The following is a 21,084-nucleotide window of genomic DNA, read 5'->3' as shown; positions in this document are numbered from 1 at the left end:
TACTGGAGTGGCTTGCCATTGCCTTCTCCGACACCTGAAGGTGAGAAGTTCCTTAAATCTGTCCCTGAGCACTTCATTTGACTCACACCAGTTTCAGCCCTGATCCTGGAGATCCCAGCCAGTACCAACCATTCAATAAGACCAAGAGGACTCCTTCCCTGGCAGTCCAGTGGCTGAGAATCTGCCTGCCAATGCAGGGGACATAGGTTCAATCTCTGGTCTGGAAAGAGGCCACATGCCACTGGGCAAAGGAGGCCATGTGCCACAGCTACTGAGTCCAAGCTCTAGAGCCCGTGCCCTGCAACAAGAGAAGCCTGCGCGCCGCTGCAACGAGTAGCCCTCATTCTCACTGCAACTAGAGAAAGCCAGGGTGCAGCAACCCAGACCCAACGAGGCCAAAATAAATAAACAAAAATTTTAAAAATTTAAAAGAAGATCTGTTTTAAAAGGTAAGACAAAGAATTGAAACCAATAAGGCTGGAACCCAGCAAAGACAAAACCAAACCAAACCCTGTGCCAGGGAGAGATTAAGAAACAGAGTTTCAGGCCATGATTATCACCATCAAAGGGGCGCCCATTCTGTGCGCCTGAAAAAAAAGGTGAATTTTTAACAGAGATGGCCACACGCCAGGTAGTGATGAGGGCAGTCCTCTGGAGGTGGATTGTGTGGGTTCAAAGGGAGGTCTCCTGCTGATGAATGGGGATGAAATTTAACTTCCTCAAGCCTTAGTTTCTTCATCCATAACAGAGAATAAGAAGATGAGGCTGATGAAACCCTGAGCACAGTGCCTGGCACATGGTCAACATGTAATAAATGCTCACTCCATAGTTTCGTCCTGGGTATACAGTGGGGGAGGGTGGGGGGGAAGAGGGACTTTTTTGCTGCCTCCTGCTGTGGTTAGAGTTGTGGGTCAGGTGTGGTCAGACTCAGGCTTGTGTGTGTTTCCTGAGGGCCCCGCCCACTCCATCACATCCTCCTCCTGCTGCACATGCTGCTCTCCACTCTACAGGCGTGTTCGCGACAGGGCTCCTTCTCTGAGCTCCAAAGCCTGGATTGTCTGTGTTTCCTCCTGGGATGAGGGTCCGCCCCTGGCTGTGGTTGTTGTCATGTGGCTTTGACCAGGCAGTCAGGACAAGTGGGATCATGTGATCCCACTTCCAGCCATCAAAGGCTCTTGTGTTGATGATTAAATGCAAAGGAATGAAGATGCTAAGTGCAAACGCCCTTGAGGTTGTCACGAGGCCAGGAGTGGACGGGTCTCTGTGGTTGCAAGTGCTGGAACTAGCACAGATGTGGGGAAATCAGGAAGGGATATTTCCCCAGGACTGAGGCTTTGCAGTGGAGGAAAGCCATGAACTACCAGACATGGGTCAGGAGACCTCAGGCATTTGCCCTTCAGAGTCGTGGTGTCTTCATATCTAAAGTGCAATGACAGCCCCATCTTTTTTTGATGGGTGTGAACTTTGAAAGAAATTATTTTGCATATAATTCACAGGCCCAGAGAGGACCCAGGTGCTATATATCTAGCAGGTGTACGGCCTGTTCTGAGGGTCCCACCAAAGAGAAATCTGCAGAAAAAGGCACTGCACCCCCCACCTCTATACTCACATCATTGAAATGCTTAGTGGTTTTCATGATATAAGGGGTCCTCTCATTCTTTTCCAGTTTCATCCACCCTTGTCCGAAGAACTCCCTGTAGGAAGTAAGGGAGAAACCCAGAGTGGGTGGGGTTAGGTTTGTTCCTACTGATCTCTCTTCTGAGTTCTCTGCTTTTTGAAGTGGTCATTACTGGGGAGTAACTTTCTGCAGAGCCCTTGAGAGGAGGGGACCCTGGGGTCAGGTCTAGCTGTGCCCCATACCAGCTGTGTGGCGTTGGGTAACCCCTTGGGGCCTCAGTTTCCTCATCTGAAATGGGAATAATGACAATACTCTTCTTACAGGGTCATGGAGAGGCCAAACTGAGATTTGGTGCTGAGAGCATGTCAGGTCTGTTTTTGGATCTTGCTTCTGACAGGGAGAACCCTCCATTTTAAAGTCACATTGCAGAAGTTGGTCTGCAGAACAGGAAGGACAGCAGGCCACAGAGAGGGCCAGACAGATGGATAAAGGTGCCTGTAAGCCATGCCACAGCATGTTCTGGGAATGGCGACCTCACAGGACCACAGGCTGTCCAGGCCTCCAGGACAAGCTCCTTATTTGACAATGACTGTGACAGAGTTCCATGGGCAAGAGTGAGCAGTAACTACTGCCCAGAATAACTACTGTCTCTACGCCTGGGAGATGTGGCAGGTTTATAAAAGGCTGACACTCCACAACCAGCGGGGGCAGCACACGTGTCAGTGGGGGCCTCTGTGTGTGTCTAGTGGGGCTACCTTTCTAGAAGGCAGAGATCGGGAGTCCTGTGATGATTTATGACCTCAGAATCGGTGACTCCAATTTCAGGAAACTATTCTAGGGCACTTGTCAGAAACCCAGAGCTATATTTAGTTATGAGGAGGCTTTTTGACCCCCACCTTTAAGTATAAAACTGAAATCTGAAAACAACCTCATGGCTTGGTGCACTTCCAGGGAATACAGTGTACTTAATAAAAATGGTGTTCACAGATACCATTTTGGCATAGGGTCAGATGAAGAAAGGGTGATACAAATTATGTAGGTGGTATAGTTACGACTACCTGCATAGTAGGTGGGTGACTGACTACAGGCCAGAGGAGGCATTGATCAGGCCTTGGGGCTTCTTCAAAGGCCAGAGCTGTACCCAGAGTCCATTCCTGCACATGCATACACACAGACACATACACATGCGAGTGCACACATTTGCTCACATGTTCATATGTGCACATATGTGAACATATACTCTTTCAAGACCTCCAGAAAAGGAGCACAGAGTTAGAGGTGCTTCTGGAAAACTGTGTGTGCATGTATCCATGCGTATGTGTGTGTGCATGTGTACATGTGTATGTGTGCGTGTGTGTGTGCGTGCATAGATGCAACTGGTAGGGAAGGAGGGAGCCTGGGACAGGAAGGGATAGGAACCCTTCATCATCCCTGCCGGCACATGCATTTATGCTTCTCTCTGTGGAGCAGCAACCATGCAGCTATGGAAGTCTAGCGCACATGCTTCAGGAGGGGGACTCAGCTGCGATGGCGCCTGAGGATGAAGGGGGGCTGGAACCCAGGCCCACTCACTCATAAGGGATCTTCTTGAAGACGAGGTGGTCCAGCAGGGTCAGTTGCTCCGCAATCTCCAGGGCCGAGTGGTTTTCAAAGGGCTCGGCCTTCACGCCTTCAGCCTGAGAGGAGCAAGGTCCCAGTCAGGCCCGCGAGGGGCCCCCTCTGGCTTTGGGGCCCCTTCCTAGAGGGAACATCCATCTCGATTCTGGTAAGCGGGAGGGTGAGGCGAGACTGGGGAGGCCCCCCCCACCGGGAGACTGGCCAGCAGGGGACGGTGGGAGCTGGGAACCATCACCTGCCATGCCCCATCTGTGTGTGTGTCTGCAGGCCTGTGCTGCGCTTCAGTCACTCATGAGGTCATCCTTATGCAAACACACGGGTGAGACCACAGAAGCATCTGGAGGTTAACGACTAGCCCAAGGCGCTCAGCCAGGTTGATGGGGACAGAGCCCAGGCCCTCTGATTCAGGCTGGAACCTGTTTCTCCCTTCGGGTCCTGTCTGTCCACACCTGCTTCACAGAACTTCCTCTTAAATTTCTTTAGGGGAGGACTCACAGGTGCAATAACCTCCTGTACTTCCAACCCGTGTCCACAACTCAGCTGTTTGCCTTCGTCCTGGGTACAAGTCCCTGCCCCAGGGCCACCACGGACACCACGTTTAAAGGTGACCACTCCCCAAGCCCTCGACCGGGGAAATCTTTAGGAAGCACTCTAGGGAAGCGATGTCCCCATGGCTGGGCTCAGACAAGAGGAGGCCTGCAGTCCAGAGGCCTCTGGGAAAGTCTGGTGGATCTGGAAAGGGTAACTGGGCTCTCATGGGAGGAGAGTCAGGAACACAGATGCCCCTGCTCCCCTCCAAGGGGCCGACTGGGCTGTATCGGAGGAGACAGCTAGCTACCCCACCTAGAGGGCCCAGCCAGTTACACTTATGACAAGGAAAGTGGGGGTGACCCCGTGTCAGGGGAACAAGCCTCCATCCTGGACGGAGTCTTCCCACTACTTCTCAGCAAACGGTCACTGAGAACCACCCAGACAGATCCTTGTGAGATGGAAAGACCAGAAAACACAGTCCTGGCTTCAGGAGCTCCAGCCACAGGCTCAGAGCAGGGACAGAGTGTGGGCAAGCAGAGGAAAGAGCTCCTACTGCAGCCTGTGTGATGTTGTGTGTGTATGTGTGTGGTGTGTACATGTGTGTGATGTGCACATGGTGTGTGCGTGGTGTGTACACGTGTGTGCATGGTGTGTACATGGTGTGGTATGTACATGTGTGTGATGTGCACATGGTGTGTGCGTGGTGTGTACACATGTGTGCATGGTGTGTACATGGTGTGGTATGTACATGTGTGTGATGTGTATATGTGCATGGTGTGTGTATGCATGTGCTGTGAGTGCTGTGTACATGTGTGTGGTGTGTATGTGTACATATATGTGTGGGGTGTATGTGCGGGTGGTGGGTGTCCATGTACTCCCAATAGAGTTGCCCTGGGCCAGGCATGGTCTGTGCAAAAGTCCAGATACAGAAGCCTGGGTGTGGGGACACGATGCTATCAGGAATGACAGTTCTCAGGAAGGCAGTGGAGATGTGGGGATGAAAGCGGCATGTGCCACCTGGGATGCTCAGGACCCTCACAAGGAGGAGCCCCCAGCCTCTGAAGCAGGGGCAACAGGCAACCAGCACAGCCCACCCTGAAGGCCCAGGCCTGTCCTGGGGTGGGTGCCCAGGGCATGGACACCTGAGGAAGGGGCCTGGCTGGGAGGCGCGCTGCCTAGGAGGAGCTGGCCGGCCCCGGGGAGGGGCAGGGCCTGGAGCAGAGGCCTGTGAGTGTGGTCATAAGAAGCCCCTCTGCTCTCTGGAGGGCCCTTGGGCCTCCTCCAGACTGGACGTGCCCCACGTAGGCCCTCAGATTCTGGGAACCATGTCAGGGTTGGGGGCGGGGACGTGGGGGTGCAGCTGGGTGGGCGGGCGGCCCTTTGTTCTAGAAGAGACTTGGCTACACATGAAGTTGGAACGAGGGCCCTCAGGCTCTTGATGGGTGAACGTTCCGGTCAGGCCCCTATTGGGAAACACGAGCAGTGTGGCTGCTGCCCTGAGTGGCCTGGCCGGGGTCCCTGGGCCGGTGCCTGGGGCACAACCCTGCAGCACTGCTCTTGGGGTTGGGGTGCAGGCAGGGCGCCAGCTGCTCCACGGATGGCTGCGCCCACCCCCAGGGCCAGGAGAACCCGCTCTAAGAGTCAGGAGTGGGGACGAGAGGGAAGCAGTGGGTGCAGGACTCAGAGGCCTGAGTCTTCCCATAGGCTACTCTGAACAGGCTGGATATCACTCAGTCTGATGAGTGGGCCTCCACCTCCGGGGAGGTCAAAGGTGGCCCTGAGCTTCCTTGGTCGCAGTGATGGGCAACAGGGGCCCAGAGGGGGCCCAGCCAGGCCCTGGAAGCACACAGACCTTCATCCCTTCACCGCAAGGAACCCTGCCTCGAGCTCTGCCTGGAGTCCCCTCACTGCCGGACAGGTGGCCGCCTACCATGACCTGGCTTAGGTCACTCCACCTCCCCCTGCCTCAGTTGCCTCATCTGGAAGATGGGGATAAAGATACAGATCCACAGCACTATTGAGAAGAGTCCTTAAGACTCCAGCACACAGTGGGGAGCCTGTCCATACCAGGCCTGACTTCTTACCCTCCTCCGTCCAGGGACAGTGTGAGCAGAGAGAGTGGGGGCTGGTTAGGGGAGAGATGAAAGCAGAAGATGAAGAAAACAGAAGAGTTGGTGTTATCAGTTGGATCTCCCTCCTCAAAAGACATGGTAAGTCCCCTACATATGAACCTTCAAGTTGTGAACTTTCAAAGAGGTGAACGTGTGTTCGCATGTCCAGTCGTTGAGTTAGTTCATGTGTCTGGTATACACTGTCACGTGCAGGCATCCTCTACAAGTGGTTGTGCTGTGTGTATTTACTATATAAAGTCACATGTCCTATACAGAGGACAGCAGTGCAGTGTCTTTATTTTAAGTCCAGGATGTCCAGAAGCAAGCGAAAAAGCATAGGTGAGGAAGCTGGTACTACTGCACTTTTCAAGGTACTGTACTGTAAGATTAAAATGGTTTTCTTTAATTTTGTATTCGTTTCTTATGTATCATTTGTGTGAAAAGTATTATAAACCCATGACAGTATAGTACTGTACAGCTGACTGTGTTAGTTGGGTACCTAGGCTGACTTCGTTGGATTCACGAACAAGTTGCACTTACGAGCATGCTCACAGAACTTGTTTGTGTGCAGGAGACATACTGTATGCTGAAGTCCTCAACCTTGGGACCTGTGACCGTGAACTGATTGGATATAAGGGCTTCAGAGATGTACTCAGGTGAGATGGGGTCACTCGAGTGGGCCCTCATCCAGTATGTTATTATTGTTGTTCAGTTTCTCAGTCATGTCTGACTCTTCAAGACCCCATGAACTGCAGCACACCAGGCTTCCCAGTCCGCCACTATCTCCCTGAGTTTGCTCAAGTTCATGTCCGTTGAGTCGGTGATGTTATCTAATCATCTCGGTGTCTTTCTAAGAAGGGGAAATTTGGACATAGGGCCGACACACACAGAGGGAAGAGGTCGTGGAGATAGCCGGGGAGGAGATGGCCATGTGACAACCAAGGCAGAGACTGGAGATCCTCTGTTACGAGCCAGGGAATGCCCAGGGTCACCAGACGCGGAAGGGGCCCAGGAACCTCCGATGGAGCATGGGCCCAGCAACACCTCAATTCCAGACTTCTGGCCTCCAGAACTATGCAAGACTAAAATTCTGCTGTTTTAAGTGTCCCATTCTGGGGCTCTTTGTTAGGGGAGCTCCAGGAACCAATACAGGGGAGGACTGAGCTCCACTGGGTGGTCTTGGGGGTGGGATCCTGGGAGCCAGGTGGCCAGGGAAGGACAAACTTGGCCAGTGAGTGAGAGGGCAGGCCTGGCTCACCATCTGTGTGATTTCCTCCAGTGTGATCTGGTTGTCACCCGGGTCGTCCTGGGTCAGAGTCCTGGGGGATGAGAGGGAATGATGAGTCCCTACCAGCTGGTGACACCCCTTGCCTCGGGCAGTCCCCTCCACTCCCCCGCACGCAACCTGCCTCGCTCTCTGTCTCTGCTCTGCCATTTCTGGGGCCAGGAGCCCCCTTGCCCCTTTCTTGTCATTGATGTCTTCAATGATTCAGCTCCCTGACCCTCCTGGCTGGGTGAGTCCCCCTCCTGGGGCTCCCTCAGCCCCTAGGCTTCCTGTGGTCTCAGCCCCAGGCTCTCCAGCTGGGAACGGCCATGCCTGTGCCTGGTCCACTCCTCCAGATCTGCCAGGAGTCTCTGAAAGTAGGCTGATGTCCCTTTTGTCCCTGTAGCTCAGGTACCTGGGGCTGGGCTTGGCATGTGGCCGATGCACCAGCCGGTGGGGTGATAGGATGAATGCGTGGAAGGAGCTCCAGGCTGGAGCATCAGAGAGGCCAGAGGTGCTGGGGAGCCTTCCAGACGGGGCAGGGGGAACAGGGGAAAGCAGCAAGGTGGTGGTCAAAGGCCCAGAGGTGGGAGGCTGTTCACAGCAACTGAGCAGTGGGTCCTGAGCAGTGGTGGGGATAAGGGCAGAGCTCCTGCGTCAGGCAAAATGCTGAGCCCTCATTCTGACAGTGATTGTGAGTCCTGGGTACGGGGCCAAATAGCCAGGCCAGGGCTGGGGGACAGTCCGGAGGCCATAGGGCCTGCCTGAGCTACCCACACTCTCCCTCCAAGGAAGCAGACCCACAGCTGGGGCTCTCTGGGTCCACCATCCACACCAGGGCTGGCTTGACTCCCTGTATCCAGCAGCAGTCCGAACAAGTTCCCTGTCCGAGGGTCATTTGATCTGACTTGACCCGTAGGCCTAAGATCCTGGCATAGTCCTACACGTCTTCTGGGACGAGGAGGAAGGGCATGGAGGACCTGAGGGCTGACTGTGTGTGTCGGTGTGTATGTGTGTCTAGGCAGTGGGTACGGGAGGGAGGGTGGTCTGGAAGCCATGCTAGGATGTGGAGCCTGCAGGAATTATGGGCCTGTAGCCCAGGCCTCAGGAAAGCAAATTGGATGGTCTGGCTGGAGGAAGCCTGGAGACTGGGTTGTCGGCCAGAAAGTGGATGCAAGTCTGGGTCAGAGACGGTGACCATGGGGCAGGGAGGGAAAGCTGAAACTGGAAAGGAAGTGAGATCGGGAGGTCAGACCCTGAGTCCAGGCACCTGGGCAGGGCCAGAGGGCAGCCTGAGTCAGCAGGGGTGAGCGGTGGGTGGACCAGGGCCTGCGTCTGACACTCCTGAGACCTGCAGAGGTGATCTCACTGCAGCCTCACCACAGCCCTGAAAGTGGGTGTTGTTCACCCATTTTACAGAGGAGGAAATACGAGGTTCACAGACAGGACTTGCCTGAGGTTACACAGGGCATCACTCAGCCAGCAGGGCTTGGATATGTGCCGCCTGACCTCTGACCTCTGCCAGGATAGGCCCAGTCTGGCACATGAGGAAAAAGGATAAGTCTGGGGACAATTTAATTCAATTCGACCATATTCCCTGGAGCACCTGGAGACAGGCTCGCTAGAACAACTGGACAAAGCCCTCCTCCATGACAGTAATGTTCTTTTTTTAAAAATTTGTATTTTAGAATTTTTTTAATTTTAAAATTTTTATCAGGATACAGTTGTGCAACTTTCTGCTGTACAGCCAAGTGAATCTGCTATATACATACATATCTCCCCCCTTTTTTGGATTTACTTCCCATTTAGTGGAATCCGGAATGTTCTTTAAGCTGTCCCCTGTGGAGGCACCAGCTCCCTGTGGCTCGTGTGACTCAGGAACTAGAGTTTAAATTGTATTTAATCTTAAATATTTATTTTTATTTATTTGGCTGCTCCAGGTCTTAGTCGAGGCACGTGGGATCTTTAGTTTTGGCATGTGGGATCTAGTTCCCCGACCAGGGATCAAACTTGGGCCCCCTGCATTGGTGCCCCTGCATTGGTGCCCTCTCCCCCAGTCTTAGCCACTGGACCACCACGGAAGTCCCTATTTAATTAATTTAGATTTAACACCCATACATCACTAGTGGCTATCACACAGGTCGGCATGGGATAAATGGGTATCAGCAGCAGGTGTGGATGGGAAGCAGGCACCCTTTTTGTCTCCAGGTCTGAGGTGGGCAGGAAGAGGGGAGGACACACATGGACAAGCCACTCCAGATCCTGGCTGCAGGGATGTTTTCCAGCCCCCAGGGTGCCCAGGGTTCCGAGATCCTCCCATAGCAACCACCTGAGGTGCTCCTCTGGTCTGGGGAGGGCCCTCCTCCCCCTTGCCCCCTGCCTCTGGCTGGCCGTGCGCAGGCAGAGGGCAGGGCCACCGTCCAGCAGGCCGTCCCCAGCCCCTACCTGATGATGTTGGCCGCAGCCTTCCGCTCCTGGGTCAGGAGCTCTGGGTCATGCATGACCTCCTCCAGGAAGCTGATGACTTTGCATTTGAGCTCATCGTTGGTCTCAAAGTCCTGCAGGGAAGACAGGAGGGCAGCTCTGGCTACTGTTCCAGTTGCCCTGAGGTGGTCCCTGCCTGGCCAGGGCAGGAGGATGCAGGCTGTGCCCACTCAGGCTTCCTGCCTCATCTCTCTCTTCCCCAGCTGCCTGACAAGCACCAGTGGAGCCAACTGACCTGGAGGTAAAAGGTGCTGCAAGGTCAAGAGGCATCCCTTGATTGCTGCAGCCCTAGGCCAGGCCCTGGGAGGTAGCCTTGCTGTAGACAGAGGTGGAGAGCAGAGGCCCCCTGTTCCCTGGAATGTCCTAGGTCCCCTTGTAGGGGATCTGAGCAGGCCCTCCCAAGAATATCAGGGCAGTTGGTTCCTGGGTCAGTGATCTTGGGTCCTTAGCAGCTCGCCTGGATTGCAGGGCGTCCCTGGGGGTCCCACCCACCTGAGAATGCTTGGACACCCAGTGTCGGAGCACGTTCAGGACGCGGTTGGTGGCTGCTCTGCGAATCACAAATTCCTTGTCTCCGTTCCTCTGATCGGGGGGGAAGCCTGGCACACAGGTGATAGAGAGGGGAGAGGGTAGTGAGGATAAGAAACCCCAGATCTGGGGGGAGCTGGGGGAAGGATGAGGGTGCTCTGAGTGGGGGATGAGAAAATATCTGACAACCAGCCCAGGTTCTGACCAAGGAGTCTGGATGGCTCAACTTCCTGTGGACATAGTCCACACAGGCCCGCTTCTCCTGGACCTCTGCAGTTTTCAGGGGCCGCTGGAGGATTCTGGCGGTCTCTACTCCACCATGAAAGTGGGAGGCAGAGAGGGTGGCTGAGCATCCGTCAGGCAGTGGGCTTGACTCCAGGCAGAGGTTTGCCAAGTCGCAGAGAGGGTGGGTGGGGAGGAAGGGGCCCCCAGGCAGGAGGTGCACTGCCAGGCCCTGGGGCAGCAGGCACTCCATATCAGAAGGGGGACAAGCCCCTGGGGCGGTGCTGTCATCAAGGTAGCGAGCCAACCCTGTACCTGCACTGGCCAAGGACATCCTCCGGTACTTCTCCTTGTTAGGGGTGCCCTCGTTGGCCCCCGCAGTTGCTATTGCGAAGGCAGAGGCTGCTGACAGGGCGCTGCGGTTACTGTCCAGCTCGCGACAGGAGGTCATGACCACTCCATTATTGTAGGAGAAGAGGGGGAACTCTGTGGGGAGCAGGGGATCAAGCCTCAGCCTTTGCTGGTCTAGCCCTCGGCTCAAGAAACCATGGGTCTCAAGACTAGAAAGGCCTCTGGACAGGCAGGCTGTGTTCACTGCAACCAGGGCTGGTCAGGTGATGGGCATGGGGTCTGGTCTCCTGCTGTCGTCCCCGGGGAGGGACACACCCATGCCACCCTGTGTCACCCCAGCGCTGCCTCAGGGCAGAGAAAGCCCATCTGCCTCCTTCTGCTTCTCCTGCTGAGATGAGAAGGTCCCAGCAGCCCTCCTGCTTCTGGAGAAAGTCCAGCCAACCCTTGCATCTCTTTGCAGCCCCAAACCTTTTACCTTGTAGGCCCAGCTGGGCCCAGGCCTACTCAGGGACAGCCTCATGTTTTTTCTCACCCTTTCTGTCTATTTGGAATGAACACATAACCTGTGCAAAGTCTGACGTGGATAACTCACACTGACGGGCTCCCTGGCATCATGGTGGGGGTGGAAAGAGCACTGCAGTCCAAGCCTTCACCCCCACTTACTAGCTGTGTGGCCTTGGGTAAATTACCTAACCTCTCTGAGTCTATGTGATCTCGGGATAACACCTGCTTCAAAAGGTGGATGTAAAGATTAAAGGAGTTAAAGACAGATGAAAGTATTTAGTATTGTGTGAAAAGATATATATATATATATATAAGAAAAAAAATATATATGCCCATGAACTTCCCTGGTGGCTCAGTGGTAAAGAATCCACCTGCCAATGCAGGAGACGCAAGTTTGATCCCTGGGTCAGAAAGATGTCCTGGAGGAGGAAATGGTAACCCACTCCAATATTCTGGCCTGGGAAATCCCAGGTACAGAGGAGCCCAGTGGGCTACAGTCCATGGGTTGCAAAGTCAGGCAAGACTTAGTGACTGAACAACAACACATATATGCCATGGAATATCAATGCAATTAACAATCCTTTTTTTTTTTTTTTTTAGCAGTAATATTAGTAGAATCTCACTCCAGAAACCTTTAGCGTCATCTTGGAGAAATCTCTGGAGACCAATCCATTCTCTGGAGTGGATAGCCATTCCCTTCTCCAGGGGATCTTCCTGACTCAGGGATTGAACCCAGGTCTCTTGCATTGCAGGAGGATTCTTTGCCGTCTTGAGTCACCAGGGAAATCCGGATCTTCCATAAATGAAGCCAAAAGACGGGCCTTCCTGCCCACCTGGGCGGGGTGGGTTACACAGCCTTGTCTGAGGTCAGTGGAGGGACTGCTGAGAGGAAGAGCAGGATTTTCCAGCCAGCACTGCAGCCCCCAGAGTCGCCCCCGGGCTGGGAAGTGCAGCCGGGTTCTTGCACTGAGGAGTCACTCATAAAACACAAGGCGTGACACCCACTGGTCTCCCTCAGCCTGACCTGCCACCCTCCCCCACCTGCATCTCACACAATGTCTGGAATGTATTTGCAGTTCTGGGTTGGTAAGCCGTACCTGAGGAGTTTTTGCTTTTGACCGATTTTGGTGTTGTTGGAGATTTGGTGGGGGATGTCTCAGTGTCACCATCATCACTCTGGTTTTGATCATTGTCTGACTCTTCCCTCATGGAGACTTCTGAGCCTGGAAGGAAAGAAGGAAACAATTTGATATTTCTCAAATAATCATTGACTTTTTCAAAAAGATTTTAATATTTTTGGCCTCACCATGTGGCACTCGAGGTCCTCGTTTTCCAACCAGGGATCTAAACCAGGTCCTCTGCATTGGAAGCATAGTCTGAACCCCTGGACCTCTAGGGAAGTCCCTAGTCATTTTTTTCAGCTAACATCCATGCTTTATTCAGATCTCCTTAGTTTCTACCCAATGTCCCCTTTGTATTCTAGGATTCCACCTCGGAAACCAAATGACATTTACTTGCCGTGTTTCCTGGCTAGGATCCTGCCCTTTGCTCCTGTAGGATGGTCTCTGGGGCTCTCTGGCTGTCACTTTGGTAACTGACTTTCAGCCGTGTGCATCCCGTTTACTGCACGTGCCACAGTAAATGTCACCTGGTATGGCGGTCCTGGGGGCTTCACCCCTTCCCAGCCATGCCCTCTGTTGGAGGTTCCCCTGCCTTCCCCCGTCACAACTCAGAGGAGAGAAATTCCAACCATCTTAAATTTTTTTCCAAGGCCTGCTCCTTGAAGGCTGGGGCTTCTGTCCAGCCCAGGGTTGAGTATGTGTGTGTGTGGGCGTCTGCATGTATATGTACGCTAACCACTGCAAGGCTGGTGTCACTCAGGATGTGGGCTGGCCTAACTTCAGACAGAGCCAGACAACCCTCCAAAGGGACACCATCCTGGAACGGTTGGGTTTCTGAGAGCAGTGGAGGCCCAGTCTGGCCGCCATCACCTGCAGCTGTCGTCTCCACGCCCAGTGTTCCAGGTGTGCCACACTCCACGTTGTTCCCTGAACACACAACACTCTTCCTCGCCCCTTACTCGTGCCCACTCCACTCCGCTGGTCTAGAATGTTCTCCCTTCCTCTATATGTGACACATCTAGATCTGACGGGCCCTCTAGGAAGCCTTCTCTGACTCTCCCCAGGGTCTTTTGAGCATCCCTCCAACACAACACGTATCAGGAATCCTATTTCCATGTCTAGCCCTGCTTCTGAATCCTGGGGGCAGGAGCCAAGTCTGCTGCCCTCTTCTCTCCCAGGCCCTGACTGAGGCCCAGCCCAGGGCACGTCTGCTGCAGAGATGGACAGATACGAGGATGCAGGAGGAAGCAGTTATCAGGGCAATGGGACACCCGATGATGGGGGGACAGTCAGCCACCTTCCTGGGTGTCTCTGCCTGCCTCTCCCCCACCCAGCCTCTGCATGGCCACTGTAATCTGACTGGACCCCCTCAGCAGGGCTGGCCAGCCTCTATGGCCGTTGAGCCTGGGGCCATCCACTCACTCTGCTTGCTGAGGGCAGAGGGCTCTTCGGACTTCTCGGTGGCAGTGTCACCCTCATCTGGGATCTTGTTGGCAAAGCTGCTGGACACGTAGAGCTTGCTGGTGTCCAGTGTGGCTTTGCCAAAGGGCGACATGGCCGAGTACATGCTGGTGTAGCCATTGGAGCTGCAGCTGAGTGCAGCCAGGTCCAGGGCCTTGCCACCCGTGATGATGGGGATGTTCAGGGAGAGCTTCCGCCGGCGGCTGGGCGATGACGTCTTGGTGATGGACAGGGGTGGCGGCGAGGAGAACTTGCGGGTGGCACGCGGGGACTTGGGGGGGTCCCCGTACAGGAGCTTGTTGTTCTGGCCACTGGCGAACAAGAGCTCCAGTGACCTGTGGGGGTTGGGTGGGGTGGGGGATGAAAACAGACGGTCAGCTCAGTGGAACCTGACTGCCTTCCCAGGCCACGGGAGTCCTTTGTCTCTGGTGGGGCTCAACAGGGCAGTGGTGGCTCCTTCATCTTCATGATCCTTGATCCTGGGCAGGTCCTCTGAGCAGGCAGGTCTGAGAGGAGGCCACGCCAGAGGGGCCATGTGGTTCAATGGCCAGTGGCCAGGTTTCTATGGGCCCAAGTGTCCTGCGCTGGGGGTGGGGGCATGGGCTTTGGTGGAGCAGCGGGTCTGCCTGAAGCTCCCTCTTCACCTCCCTCTGGTCAGCAGCAGCAGCTGACCCGACAGCCCGTGGATCCCCCTCACCTGTAGGCTTCTAAGAAAGCTCCGTTTGTCCCCCGCACGGGCCTGGTGTCACCTACACGCTCTGATCTCACCCCGGTCCACACAGTTTATGGACAAGGAAGCTGGGGCTCAGAGACGGGAAATGACTCCTCTGATGCCTCCTGACTCTAAACCCAGTGTCCTTTCCATCCACTTGGGTGCTTGCCCTCCAAAGGCGGAACCATCTGGAGTGTGCAAAAAGGGGCTACCTCCTCTCTTTACAGCAAGATGCTGTAGGTCTAAGTAGAGAAGGGATAAGATTCTGCCTCTCTTGGACTTTCCTCCCACCCTCCCCTCTTCTTTCCTTGAGTCCACCCTTTGTTTTTTTTCCTTTCTTCAGTGGGGAAGGTGGGGAGAAGGGCGGGCCCTAGGGTTCAAGGAGGTGGCCAAGGGGTGAGGTTAGGGAAGATTCAACATGGTAAACCCCCAAACTCTACCCCACCCCTGGAGCTCAGAGGCAGGAGGAGAAAGCTGGGGCCAAGGAGAAAGCTGGGGCTGAGCAGGAGCGTCAGGCAGGCCAGCCCTCTCCCTTGTCTTTGCAGAGGGCAGGCTCGTTCCTGGGACAGTGCTCACATCCGCCCCGCAGGTTCCAGCCTGAGGCTGAGCTCAATTTCCCTCCGGGGCCCAGGAGGTCTGTGGATCAGCCCAAGGTGGGGGTTGGGGGTTGGGAGGTGGGGTCAGGTGAGAGTTGGGGGCTGGTGGGGTCAGGTGGGGGGTGAAGAGGAGCCTGCCTACCTGGCGGGGATGGCACTGATGGGCTTCCTGTAGATGGTGATGAGCTTGTCCAGGACCACAACGGCGGTGGTGAAGACGCGGTAAGAGTGCAGGAAGGTGTTGAGGAAGTCGATGCTCAGGAAGCGCAGGTCGGTCAGTCGCTCCAGTAGCCGCTCCACACTGGCATACCGGATCTGCAGCACTTTGCAGGAGTTCATGGTTTTGCTGAAGCGAATGTCCACGTCGTCGCAATACAAGGAAGCATCGGACCTGAGGAGGGAGGGATGGAGGAGGGATTTGGGTCTGAAGGTGCCTGAGTCCATGGCTGTCTCCCTGGCCAGGCGGCATGCTCCCTGAGGGCTGGACCATGGCCCACCCATCACTGTCTCCCCAACACACCAATAATCAAGGATGCAGTGGTTTATGACAGGAACAAGGAAAGCTTTGGAAGACTGAAGTTGTGAAAGAATGGGCTACAACTTCTTTTTCCCAATCATGCCTGATGACCTGACATTATAAAACTCCTAGAAGCGTAGATAAAATATAACAAACTTAAAAATAATATACTGCTTGTACTTCCCTGGTGGTCCAGTGGTTAAGGATCTGTGTGCCAATGCAGGGGACACGGGTTTGATCCCTGGTCCGGGAAGATCACCCATGCCAAGGGGCAACTAAGCCTGTGTGCCACAACTGCTGACCCCATGAGTACCTAGAGTCTGTGCTTTGCAACAAGAGAAGCCATCGCAATGAGACACGTGCACAATGCAACTAGAGTAGCCCCTGCCCACTGCAACTAGAAAAAGCCGGAGTGCAGCAGTGATGGCCCAGTGTTCAGTTCAGTTCAGTCGTTCAGTCGTGTCTGACTCTTTGCGACCCCATGAACTGCAGCACGCCAGGCCTCCCTGTCCATCACCAACTCCCGGAGTCCACCCAAACCCATGTCCATTGAGTCGGTGATTCCATCCAATCATTTCATCCTCTGTCATCCCCTTTTCCTCCTGCTCTCAATCTTTCCCAGCATCAGGTCTTTTCAAATGAGTCATCTCTTCGCATCAGGTGGCTCAAGTATTGGAGTTTCAGCTTCAACATCAGTCCTACCAATGGACACCCAGGACTGATCTCCTTTATGATGGACTGGTTGGATCTCCTTGCAGTCCAAGGGACTCTCAAGAGTCTTCTCCAACACCACAGTTCAAAAGCATAGATTCTTCGGCGCTCAGCTTTCTTTATAGTCCAACTCTCACATCCATACACCACTGGAAAAACCATAGCCTAGACTAGATGGACCTTTGTTGACAAAGTAATGTCTTTGCTTTTTAATATGCTGTCTAGGTTGGTCATAAGACCACCTGATCTGCCTTTTGAGAAACCTGTATGCAGGTCAGGAAGCAACAGTTAGAACTGGACATGGAACAACAGACTGGTTCCAAATAGGAAAAGGAGTACGTCAAGGCTGTATATTGTCACCCTGCTTATTTAACTTATATGCAGAGTACATCATGAGGAATGCTGGTCTAGAAGAAGCACAAGCTGGAATCAAGATTGCCGGGAGAAATATCAATAACCTCAGATATGCAGATGATACCACCCTTATGGCAGAAAGTGAAGAAGAACTAACAAGCCTCTTGATGAAAGTGAAAGAGGAGAGTGAAAAAGTTGGCTTAAAGCTCAACATTCAGAAAACTAAGATCATGGTATCCAGGCCCATCACTTCATGGCAAATAGATGGGGAAACAATGGAAACAGTGGCTGACTTAATTTTGCTGGGCTCCAAAATCACTGCAGATGGTGACTGCAGCCATGAAATTAAAAGACACTCCTTGGAAGGCCCAGTGTAGCCAAAACTAAATATAAATAAATGAATTAATGAATAATGTGCTGCTGAGTTCACAAGCTATGAAGAAAATCTGTTCACAAAGCAGATTTGGACACAGATATTCAGAGCAACATTATTCATAATTGTGGAAAAGTGGAAATAACCCAAATGTCCATCAACTGAGGAACGGATACACAGAATGTGGTTTGTCCATACAATGGAATGTTATTCAGCCATAAAAGGAATGAAATGCTGATATACACTGCAACACGGATGACTTATGAAAACATGCCAGGTGAGAGAACCCTGTCACAAAAGTCCACGTGTTGCAAGATTTCATTTCTATGAACTGTCCAGAACGGCCAAATCTACAGACACAGAAAGTAGGTTAGTGCTTGCCAGGGGATAGAAATAGGGGGGACTGAAGTGACTACTAATACACATGGGGTTTCTTTTGGGGGTGATGGGAATATTCTGGAATTAGCCGTGATGGTAGCATGACACTGTGAATACACTGAAACCCACTGGGGTGGGGAGAATGCCTCGTAAAGTCATCCAGATGCTTAGAACACCTGGTGTACACCACACTGCCTCGGCTAGCCCCCAGCTGCTGGCGTGCTCGCTGCATCAAGCCTGCCGTGGAAACCAGGTATGTGGGGGGGGCCCTTTCACACACTTGCTCCACAATGGTCTGCAGCTCCCCAGAGTGTGTACTTCAACAGGCAAAGAGGCAGTGGGTCCCAGATGTTTGCTTTGGGCAGGACAACATCCCTGGGGTGGGTCAGCTGGCTCCTGGTGTCTGTAATGGGGACAGAGCAGGCTGGGGATTCAGAGGTTCAGATGGAGGTCAGAGGGCCAGCAGGCCACCCATGGTGGGGCGAGGCATGAGGGGGTCAGGTGAGTGGACACTGGAGGAGAAGCAGGCCTGGTGCAGGTCAGGGCTGCACTGCCCAGAGGGGCTCAGGAAGCTGAGTTGAGCAGGACACCCCCTTGTCCCTCCTTCCTGGGGTGCTCAAACCAAAGAAAAATAGCTATTTAAAAAATAGGGAACCTGATGTATGGCAGAAGCCAACATAATATTGTGAAGCAACTTTCTTTCAATTAAAAAATAAAGAAGTTTGGGGAAAAAATAAAAATTACAAAAAAATAAGGACTTCCTTGGTGGTCCTGTGGCTACGACTCTTCACTTCCAATGCAGGGGCCTGGGTTCAACCCCTAGTCAGGGAACTAGATTCCACATGCCACAACTAAGACCCGGTGCAGCCAAATAAACAATTAATTTTTTTAAAAAGCCATCTCCTAAAAAAACAAATAAAGAATGCATAAAGTGTCATTCCTGATATTCTATTTTAAACAGCCTAATTGAATATGAGAGCTGGACCATAAAGAAGGCTGAGCGCCAAAGAATTGATGTTTTTGAACTGTGGTGCTAGAGAAGACTCTTGAGAGTCCCTTGGACTGCAAGGAGATCAAACCAGTCAATCAGAAAGGAAATCAACCCTAAATATTCATTGGAAGGACTGATGCTGAAGCTGCAATACTTTGGCCAGGTGATGTGAAGAACCGACTCATTAGAAAAGATCCTGATGCTGGGAAGGATTGAAGGCAGGAAGAGAAGAGGGTGACAGAGAATCAGACAGTTGGATGGCTTTGTTGACATGAGTTTGAGCAAACTCGGGGAGATGGTAGAGGACAGGGAAGCCTGGTGTGCTGCGGTCCATAAGTGTTGCAAACAGTTGGACGACTGAACAACAATACAGAAATACACATTTTCAAGACAAAAACAACTACAAAAACTAGACCAAAGTCATCAACCAAATAGATGTAAACTCAGAACAAACACACGCCTAGAGCACCCCAGAGGTGCCACCCAGCATCTCCCGAGCCCCCTGAGGTCACCGTGTGACCTTTGGTCTCTGGAACTCGGCCCAGACCATGTGGGGCTTGGGCACTTACTTGATCATCTGTGGCACCGTGACCTTGGAGTTCTCTTCAAAGGCGTTCATCATCAGCCCGTTGCACCGGATGTTATCCACACACTGGAGTCAGAGAGAGGGCTTCCGGTCAGAACCTCAGTCTCCATGCTGAGACTCAGGCCTGGCAGGAGCTCTGCTCGGCAAGGGTTCACATGCCCCCACCTGACACAGGGTCGAAGGGCACCATCCAGGCAAGGGCAGGGTCAACACAGAGAATCCTGTGGATTCTGGCCAGAAGTCAAGTCCTCAGCTCAGTGATCTTTTGGGACTTTACTTAACCTACTTGGGCCTCAGTCTCCTTATCTGCGAAATGGGGATGATGATTCCTATACCCACTCCCCCGGGGTGTTTGTGAAAGTGAAAATGTCTCACTCTGGCTATTCTTGGGGTGACCTCTGAAGTCCAATGTCAAGGACAGGATCAGATCCACAGTGATCTGGGGTCTCTCTCCCTGAAGGCCAGCTCAGTGGGGCCTTCAGCCTCCTCTGTCCTCTGCCCACTGCAGGGCTAATGGGTAGGTTCCCAGGCCTTGTACCAGAGACGTGAATATAGTAAACGCAGGGGACCAACAGGGAACTCAGGAACCTGGGGTTCTCAAACCTGCCCTATGGATGTTCTGGATGCAAGGGGCCCCCACACCGATAGGAGGCCTAGGGGCCTTGGGGGAGTAGACAGCTAGCGGGGCTCAGCCTTGGATGGGGATGTCCCTGTTGATACCTGCATCTTTCCCATTAGGACCCTGTAGCTGCCCCTTCCTCCAAACAGTGCAGGCATGAAGGAAGGGACCACCTGCCCTCAGGGACAGGTGATACCGCTTACCTGGCTGATGTCACTAGTCCACGCCGCCTTCTCCTGTCTGGACGAGGCCACGAGGATGACTGTGAAGGGTGGTGAATCCTTTGGCTCCACCCCGATCTTGAAATCCAAGTGGTCTACATCTTGGCCGGACCCTTTGGCTTCCAGTTGCAAAACACGGAGTTAGCAGGATGAGTGTTTTTGAGTTGGAAAACAACTGCATGATGCCTGCCTCACCTAGCATGGCATCGCTAGGGCATTGGGCCTCTTGCTAGCTTCAGAACTATATTTTTGTTTTTTCTGGATTCATACCTTGGTGTATTTTTATTTTTTCCCAAACTTCAAGCTTTTTATTTTGTATTGGAGTATAGCTGATGAACAATATTGTGGTAGTTTTAGGTGAATAGCAAAGGGACTCAGCCATCCATGTACATATATCCCATACATCCATTCTCCCCCAAACTCCTCTCCCATCCAGGCTGCCACATAACATTGAGCAGTGTTATACAGGAAGTCCCTGTTGGTTATTCATTTTAAATATAACAGTGTGTACATGATCTTCCCAAAGTCCCTAACAACCCTGTTCCTCCTAGAAACCATAAATTCATATTCTAAGTCAGAACTTTGTTTTCTTTTTTAAGGTGAGGAATCCCCATTTCAAAGATGCTAAGACTGAGACCTAGAGTTCAGAGTAGCTTCCAGCCACACAGGGACAGCTCTGATTTCGTGTTGGAATAGCTTTTAGGATTCCCCAGTTGACTCTGCTCTCCTAACCCCAGTGAGGGGCTGAGGTCCCCAGGGAGGACTTTCATAAGACACCCCCACCCCCCGACGGGCAGGGGTTAAGCCAGGCCCTTCTGCTCTGCATCCGGGGCTTCCCTTGTGGCTCAGCTGGTAAAGAATCTATCTGCAAAGTGGGAGACCTGGGTTCCATCCCTGGGTTAGCACGATCCCCTGGAGAAGGGAAAGGCTACTCACTCCAATATTCTGACCTGGAGAATTCCATGGCCTATATAGTCCATGGGGTCACAAAGAGTCGGACATGACTGAGTGACTTTCACTTCACTTCACTTCCTGCTCTGCCAAGGTGATCCAGCGGCCAGGTGGAGAACCTTAGATCTTGAGCTGTTAGGGACTGGGCTGGACATTTATCTCAGCTGAGAGGTCCCCAAAGCCAAAGTAAATCCTGGGAATTTTTATTTCTGCTCTTAACCTGTAGGGCTCCTTGAACTCTCTTTATTTGGAAAGACTAAAAT

The 21,084-nt window shown here is 52.9% G+C and overlaps 1 protein-coding gene across 2 annotated transcripts in view; it reads right to left on the bottom strand.

Moving 5' to 3' along the window:
* The window catches only part of RASGRF1 (Ras protein specific guanine nucleotide releasing factor 1), a 101,479-nt gene that overhangs the window by 19,844 nt on the left and 60,551 nt on the right, over positions 1 to 21,084 (bottom strand). For both annotated transcript variants that reach the window (XM_088829589.1, XM_055417936.2), the window contains exons 12-22: positions 19,853 to 19,989; positions 19,014 to 19,096; positions 15,263 to 15,511; positions 13,774 to 14,147; positions 12,328 to 12,453; positions 10,691 to 10,861; positions 10,118 to 10,224; positions 9,587 to 9,699; positions 7,136 to 7,196; positions 3,191 to 3,294; positions 1,610 to 1,694 (exon numbers count right to left, since the gene is read on the bottom strand). In XM_088829589.1, coding sequence (XP_088685715.1) covers positions 1,610 to 1,694; positions 3,191 to 3,294; positions 7,136 to 7,196; positions 9,587 to 9,699; positions 10,118 to 10,224; positions 10,691 to 10,861; positions 12,328 to 12,453; positions 13,774 to 14,147; positions 15,263 to 15,511; positions 19,014 to 19,096; positions 19,853 to 19,989 — 1,610 coding nt within the window. The remainder of the gene's footprint in view (positions 1 to 1,609; positions 1,695 to 3,190; positions 3,295 to 7,135; positions 7,197 to 9,586; positions 9,700 to 10,117; positions 10,225 to 10,690; positions 10,862 to 12,327; positions 12,454 to 13,773; positions 14,148 to 15,262; positions 15,512 to 19,013; positions 19,097 to 19,852; positions 19,990 to 21,084) is intronic.

This window comes from Moschus berezovskii, chromosome 21 (assembly GCF_049115385.1).
Source record: "Moschus berezovskii isolate FMDL1 chromosome 21, NW_MosBer_1.0, whole genome shotgun sequence".
Classification (NCBI taxonomy): Eukaryota; Metazoa; Chordata; class Mammalia; order Artiodactyla; family Moschidae; genus Moschus; species Moschus berezovskii.
Note: the sequence above shows the minus strand (reverse complement) of the source record. Positions and strands in the feature narration are given on the sequence as shown.